Source organism: Alosa alosa, chromosome 24 (genome assembly GCF_017589495.1).
Source record: "Alosa alosa isolate M-15738 ecotype Scorff River chromosome 24, AALO_Geno_1.1, whole genome shotgun sequence".
Lineage (NCBI taxonomy): Eukaryota > Metazoa > Chordata > Actinopteri > Clupeiformes > Clupeidae > Alosa > Alosa alosa.
In genome coordinates this window covers 8,891,135-8,898,634 of record NC_063212.1, presented here as the reverse complement: position 1 = coordinate 8,898,634, position 7,500 = coordinate 8,891,135, and the positions used below count along the sequence as shown (strand labels likewise).

The 7,500-nt window shown below is 45.5% G+C and overlaps 1 protein-coding gene across 4 annotated transcripts in view; it reads left to right on the top strand.

Moving 5' to 3' along the window:
* Positions 1 to 7,500, top strand: part of sorcs2 (sortilin-related VPS10 domain containing receptor 2) — a 222,257-nt gene that overhangs the window by 209,061 nt on the left and 5,696 nt on the right. For all 4 annotated transcript variants that reach the window (XM_048236205.1, XM_048236203.1, XM_048236204.1 and 1 more), the window contains exons 14-21: positions 917 to 1,024; positions 3,124 to 3,244; positions 3,366 to 3,499; positions 3,892 to 4,020; positions 5,234 to 5,405; positions 6,389 to 6,575; positions 6,720 to 6,853; positions 7,078 to 7,201. In XM_048236205.1, coding sequence (XP_048092162.1) covers positions 917 to 1,024; positions 3,124 to 3,244; positions 3,366 to 3,499; positions 3,892 to 4,020; positions 5,234 to 5,405; positions 6,389 to 6,575; positions 6,720 to 6,853; positions 7,078 to 7,201 — 1,109 coding nt within the window. The remainder of the gene's footprint in view (positions 1 to 916; positions 1,025 to 3,123; positions 3,245 to 3,365; positions 3,500 to 3,891; positions 4,021 to 5,233; positions 5,406 to 6,388; positions 6,576 to 6,719; positions 6,854 to 7,077; positions 7,202 to 7,500) is intronic.

Below are 7,500 nucleotides of genomic sequence, written 5' to 3'. Positions count from 1 at the left end.
GTGTGCATGAGTAAGGATGTTTGTGTGTGTGCGCTTTAGTGTGTGCGTGTACGTTAGTGTGTGTGTGTGTGTGTGTGTGTGTGTGTGTGTGTGTGTGCGTGCGCGCGCATGAGTGTGTGTGTGTATCCCATATCCTCTCCTCGCCCCCTTCTTTCCTCTGAGAGGCATTAAGAGCCTTCGTCTGCCTAAAAGCCTGCTTGAGAAAAAAAACCCTCTCATCCTAAAACCCTATGTCCTATCTCCAAACCCCCAGCACACACACACACACACACACTCACACACACACACACACATGCACACACACACACACACACACACACACACACACACACACACACACACACACACACACACACACACACACACACACACACACTCACACACACACACACACACTTACGCACACACAGACGCACGCACACACACACACACACAGTTTCTCTGCCACAGTATTTAGATGGTTGTGCTGTACATGTTCTTTGCCTCATCCACTTGGCTGTAGTAGCCATCCTCTCACACACATACAGTACCCTCTGCCCAGGTGTGTTTGACTGTCTTTAAAGGTGAACTGCTTTCAGTCTAAAAGAACTGAATAACCCATGCTGTAGTGGGGTGGGTATGTGGGTTATTTTTTCCTATGCAGCAAAACAACAATCCCATGGGCGAACTAGTGAAGCTAAGGTTAGACAGAGGTCAGTGAGGAAATAAAGCTGTTTTAATCCAGACATGGTTGTTTATGGGCTTTTAAAATAAGGCATGTGAGGTCATGGAAATTAGTTGTTGCCTCTTTTGTAAGCTGGAACACTGAGCTCAGTTTACTTCAGAAGAAAAACACCACACCAAAAATATTTTTTCCCCTCAAGTGGCTGCTGATGTCTGGAGAAGTATTATTTAATGGATGTAATGTGCTTTGCAGGTTCAGCATTGACGAGGGACACACGTGGAGTGTCCACAATTTCACCAGCACGTCGGTGTTTGTGGACGGTCTCCTCAGTGAACCGGGAGACGAGACTCTGGTCATGACGTAAGCTTGCCTTTCTCCTATCTGTACCGGTTCTAAAGAAATACTCAAAGCTTCTACAGCTTTGATTGCGAAATAGGTCCTAATGCTATTAAATTGCATTTGAAATCAGTTTTATGCGTTTATTTCCCTCCAATCTCCTCGGTACAGATAAATCTACAAACTGAATTCATATCTACAAAAGTCATAGACTCTATGAAATGACTGAACTCATTTAAAATTTCCACTGAATAAAGCTGTAACCTGGTGTAGGGCTGAATAGCTTTGACAGGAGAGTGCATCTGGGTAATGAAACTTAAAATTTCAACATTCAAACTGTCTAGTCTGATTGGGGTCATAGGAAAAATGTGTGTGTGTGTGTGTGTGTGTGTGTGTGTGTGTGTGCGCGTGTGCGTGTGCGCGCGTTTGCGTGCATCACTGAAGAGCGCTGTTTCTCACCCAGGGATATCCGACTACGTCTTCAGAGACTACTGATGGCAACAGCAGCCATGACGACTGAGTGCTTGTTTTTAAACCTTGAGATCGATTTTTAATCGCACAATAATAAAACCCGGCGTGAGTAGACCAAGGACACATCCAAGAAGGAAACGTGCGGAGGAAGCTTCATCAGTGCGGTCAACATTGTAGTAGCCTAAGATATTGGCTGTCGATTCCACTAAACAAGTAGGCTACTCGTCATAACATTTTGGCTACTTTCCTCAGTAGCCTACGGTTGTCTAGAATGAATGTACTTTATAAGCCATTTCCGTAGATCGTTGTTCTTTTTAGTCGGCCTAATCAGTTATTGGACTGCAGCATAAATCCATAAAAGTGCTTTGGATCTGCGCTCCCTCTGAATCAACACATTGTGGAGCTTTTCTTTGATTGGCTTAGCTTATTCGAAACAACTTGTCTGCATTTCTTATTAATGCCATTGGAAATTTGCTATTCAATTTAGTAGCCTACCACACTCAGAAGCTCAAAAGCACTTTAAAAAAAAAAAAAAAAACTTTTCTTTGATTTTGTTCACCTATTGCTTACTTTGAAAAGACTGCGGATTTGATGCATTAACGTGTAAACCGAGCATACGGCAGGGAAGACGATCGCCCGTCATGTTCTCGTTCCCAGCCGTCTGTGCGGCCACGGAGCGCTCGAGTAGCCTGGCAGTCAGCAGATGGCACAGACCGGCTCCGTCTGTTCATCTCCCTTTCGCCCGTCCTTTGCCCCATAACCCACTCACGCAACTCATGTGCGCCATCTACTGGCCAGCAAATGAACACTACCTGCAATTTCAAGTTCATCCCGAGCGCGTTGAAATTAAAGACGCTGAACTGTAGCGGTTTTGCCTTTGTATGTCGATTTGAAGTACCTCATAATGACAGGGGACTTTCCTGTGATACGAAGGGAATATTCTTTGTTAAACGCCTAATTGACAGAGCCACTGAAGTGAGACTTTACTCATTAGGAAGCTTTTTAATCATTAACGTTGAGGCGGGAGGCAAGATGGCATAGCTACGGTAGCGCGAACATTCAGTTCCCATGGTGAGCGACTGGAGAGGTCACGCGTGGGTGGCCACGTCTCGGGAGGAATGACATGGCGAAACGACGCATTCTGCGGATTAAAAGTCACAAAGCGACAGATGAATAGGCACACATGCGGATGGATGGTAAAATGATTAGACTGATTGATGTTATTGTTCACAGCAGACCCCTTCTCCTTTGAAGAGTTTCAAATAGCCTACATAGACGCACAAAAAGGAGAAAATAATTGGCTTTTTGCAGACTTTTTATGTAGTCCTAAACTGGCCAACAACAATAAGGTCAAAATGTTTTTACTTCCCACTATGCATTTAGTGTCTTTTTTTTAAAAATAATGGGGCCGCCATTGACTTTCAAAAGACTTATTCTTGAAAACGATGGGAAATATGAAGGCCAACAGACAACCAGAACAAGAGGGCATTCGAGGGGAGATCTAGGTCTGGTAACAGGTAGTAGTACATCCTGGGAACTGATCTCACGACATCAGCTTACCCATGCACGAGTTCACACACTGTTCCCTTCACCACAGACACGGCACTGTATGTGGATGAGTAGCTTATTAACTGTGGGATGTTTTTGCACAGGGTGTTTGGCCATATCAGCTACCGGTCCGACTGGGAGCTGGTGAAGGTGGATTTCCGTCAGTCCTTCCCCAGTCAGTGCACAGAGGCTGACTACGACTCCTGGAAACTCACAGACCAGCAGGTATTCCCTCTCCCTCAGTGTGTGTGTGTATTTGTGTGTGAATTTTGAGGTTGTGCAACTTCAAACCACATCACTCGTATAAGCATCCCATAATTGAACTCGTCCCCATGACCACCACCAGGGAGAGAAATGCATCATGGGCCAGGAGAGGACCTTCAGGAAGAGGAAAGACACTTCCTTCTGCATTAAGGGCAAAAGCTACACCTCCTCACTTACCTCCAAGCCCTGCCAGTGCACGGAGAAGGACTTTAACTGGTGAGCCAACATCGTAGCTGCAACAGCAGCCATTGTTTTGGACTGTGGTCAATTACTGCATACTCAGTACATACACAATAAATAAGATAGAAGCAGAAAGATGTAGAACATTGTAGTGACAGGATATGAATACATGGAATAAAACATCATTGTGTTTATGTCCAAAGCCAGTCACGGCTGCAGTGTTAGATTACTTACATATTATATGGAAGTAATCGATGTGTTGTATTTGTACCCTCTTGCATGTAAATATGTGTTTCTGTCTTTTTTTTATATATGAATGTATGTGCCCATTTCTGTGCATGCTCATGTAATGCTCTCTCTCTCTCTCTCTCTCTCTCTCTCTCTCTCTCTCTCTCTCTCTCTCTCTCTCTCTGTGTCTGTCCATCCAGTGACTATGGGTTTGAGCGAGCCCAGAGCCTGAAGGCAGAGGGAGACCGCTGCTTCGCTGACTTTTGGCACGACCCTGATGCTCCGCCTGAAGACTGTCACATAGGACACACCTACGAGTCTAGCACAGGGTAGGAGACACACACATACAAAAAGAATTTCCAATGCTGTCCAAGCTGTATGCATACAAGTATACCCACTCGTGCACAGACCCTGACTCTAGTTCTAAGAGAGGCTCTCATATACACAGGCATGCACACACACACACACACACACACACACACACACACACACAAAAAGCATTTTAAATGCTGTCCAAGCTGTATGCATACATGTATACCCACTCATGCACATACCCTGACTCAAGTTCTAAGAGAGGCTCATGCACATACCCTGACTCAAGTTCTAAGAGAGGCTCTCATATACACAGGCATGTACACACACACACACACACACACACACACACACACACACACACACACACACACACACACACTCTCGCTTTTTTTCTACACAACCAAATCATACAATTTCAGTTTGATGTGGTAAGTAGAGCATGACAGAGAGAGGCATTGACCGATGCACTTTTCATTACAGTCTCCCAGTATGCCATCTTCACACAGACAGAGACATGCACACACACACACACACACACACACACACACACACACACACACACACACACACACACACACACACACACACACACACACACACACACACACACACACACACACACACACATGCACACACACAGGCACACACACACACACACACACACACACACACAAACACACAAACACACACACACACACACAAACACACAAACATACACACACTCAAGTGGAAGAGTGTCTCTGTTTCTGTCATAACTCTGCCCCTACCCCAAGATTTAGTTTTGATCTCACACGTATGTATGCAGATACACACACACACACACAACAGTGAGTACAGATACACTTTGTGTGAGTGTGTGCATGTGTGTGTGTGTGTGGATGTGCTAGAGTAGGAGAGGGGTAGGCTTGATCAGAGAGGAGGCCTGGAGAGACTTCTGTCAGCGTTAAAAGCACAGACCACACTGCAGAGTACATTCATCTCAGTGGAGATCCTGTCAGCTCAGCCTGTCAGTTAGAGCAACTGGAGTTCTCACAGTGATCTGTGCATGTGCGTGTATGTGTGTGTGTGTGTGTGTGTGTTTGTGTGAGTGTCTGTGTCTGTGTCTGTGTGTGTGAGTGATTTCAGAACAACAACAAGAACCCTAACTGGTTTGCTTTGTCTCATCAAAATCGTGTTTGTATGGCACACACACTTTACACAGAGCCTCTGCCTGTCTGTCTGTCTCAGGTACCGTAAGGTGATCTCCAACATGTGTGAGGGGGGCGTGAATAAACAGCAGAGCGCTAAGCAACACACCTGTCCTCTGCTGTCGCCGGCTCAACTGCAGCTCGGCATCAAGGGACAGATGCTAGCCGTGGCGCCCGGTGATGACATCACCTTCATCGTCCATCAGGAGCAGGTACTCACTCCATCTCTACTCCCTGGTTCTTCTGGGTGGCTGTCATGGCTAACAATTGAGCAGTGTCACTATTTCAAAATGTGGTTGTAAAACACAATAGTCAACTTCTGTTTATCCATATTTTTATTTATCTAATTTTTTTCCATCTATTGTGTTAGTCTGTCTCTGGTGCCCGCCGATTTTATTGACTGATTATCTTTAGATTCAGATATCATTTCCAATCCACGCTAGTGTCAGGCCTCCATAATGGGCCAGAGGTGAATTAGGTGACCCCAAACACATGTATTTTCTTCGCTTCAGCTGTGCTGCTGTTAAATGGATTTATTATGCAGTAAGTGTGAACTCGTCCCTAATGTTGTCTCACCTATGCGACCCCACATAAATCAGGGGAGAGATTAGAGAGGGTGACTTCTTCTGGGGATTGGAACTTGGCCCAGTTCTGTCTGTGAGGGCCAAGAGGGAGGGAGGGAGGGAGGGAGAGAGGGGACGATTTGGAACACGGCCTGGTTTTCTTTCAAAGGACAACTACAGGTTACAGTAGTCAGGCAAAGAGAAGGGAGCTGTCCATACAACGTAACGGATATGCTGGAGATTCATGGTCATTATGTTGTGGAAGTGGACTGCCTGTGTTCCAGGGACTCAGACTGCTAGCTCATGATGCTAACTCTGTCAAAATTATCAGCTTAGTATTTTTTTTCCTGGGACACCTAGTATGGCCTCATTATAATGTAGGTTGATTAAAAAAAATCCTTAAAATGTTATCCCTGTAGAACTGATTTGGGCACAGGTCAAATGTATGAATAAAGAGCCTATAAAGGGTTTTACTTGTGTTTTGTTTTAAAAAAGTAAGAATATTTACCCCAAAGAATTTTGGTGAAACAATCAATAAGCTTGATGCGCTTTAAGCACATACTCCTTCTAGTGAAAGGAAATGACTTAATGTTAACAAGTAACCCTTTAAACACCTTGTCCTTCTTCTTCAGGGTGACACCAGCAGCACCAAGTACCAGGTGGACCTGGGGGACGGCGTGCGGGCCATCTACCAGAACCTGACCGTCACGGACGAGCCCATCCAGCACCGCTACGAGAGCCTGGGCGTCTACCGGGTCACCGTGAGGGCCGAGAACAACGCCGGCCACGACCACGCCACCCTCTACATCCAGGTCACAGGTCAGTGAGGTCACATGACAGGAAGAGCAAAATATAAGCGATGTCTACATTTGATGGACAATAAGAGCTGCTGACTACATTATATATCATCACTTTATATATTTGTCAAGATGTGTATTGTAATCTGTTTCTTCCTCGTCAAAGCTCCTTTACAGGAAGTGCACCTGGAAGTAGTTCCTATTGCTGGTACGAACCAGGAAGTGAACCTGACAGCCACAGTGCTTCCCTCTGAGGCCAACTTGACTGTCTTCTACTGGTGGATTGGTGATGACTTACAGGTACACTCAGATAAATCACCCTAGGAAGACCTTTTTAAAGATACCAAACACTATGTTATAACCAGAGTGACCTTGTATTACTTACCAATCATATTACATAAGGCAGCAAGGCCTCAATTTAGAAGGATTTGATATCAGTCGTTGTGACCCTGTACATTGGTGTGTGTGTGTGTGTGTGTGTGTGTGTGTGTCTGTGTCGTGTGTGTGTGTGTCTCCTCCATCAGCCCAAACTCACCCTGGAGAGGAGTCTGATCACACGGTTCACTGAATCCGGTGAGGTCTCTGTCACTGTCCAGGCCTCCAATAGCCGCTCCATGGTGCAGGACAGCAAGACAGTCCGAGTGTTTGGTAAGAGAATTACACGTGGACAAAAAGAGTCCCTTTACCCCCAAAACATCATTCAACTACTCCCACACAAAGCTGATATAGAAGGAGCTCAAATGCCCTGTAGCTAAGTGCATGTAAAGAATTGAGGTGCATGTCAGGCATCTCACTGCTGGATTTTTTGATGTAGGAGTTCCTTTCTTAGTGCCGCACTGTGTTGGAAGCCTGTCCTGAGCTCCAGGCCTGTCAGCAGTCACATGAAGAACGTCCCAGAAAGCATCACTTTACACTTGCGCTGTCATACAAGACCTCAGCCTGTGTAT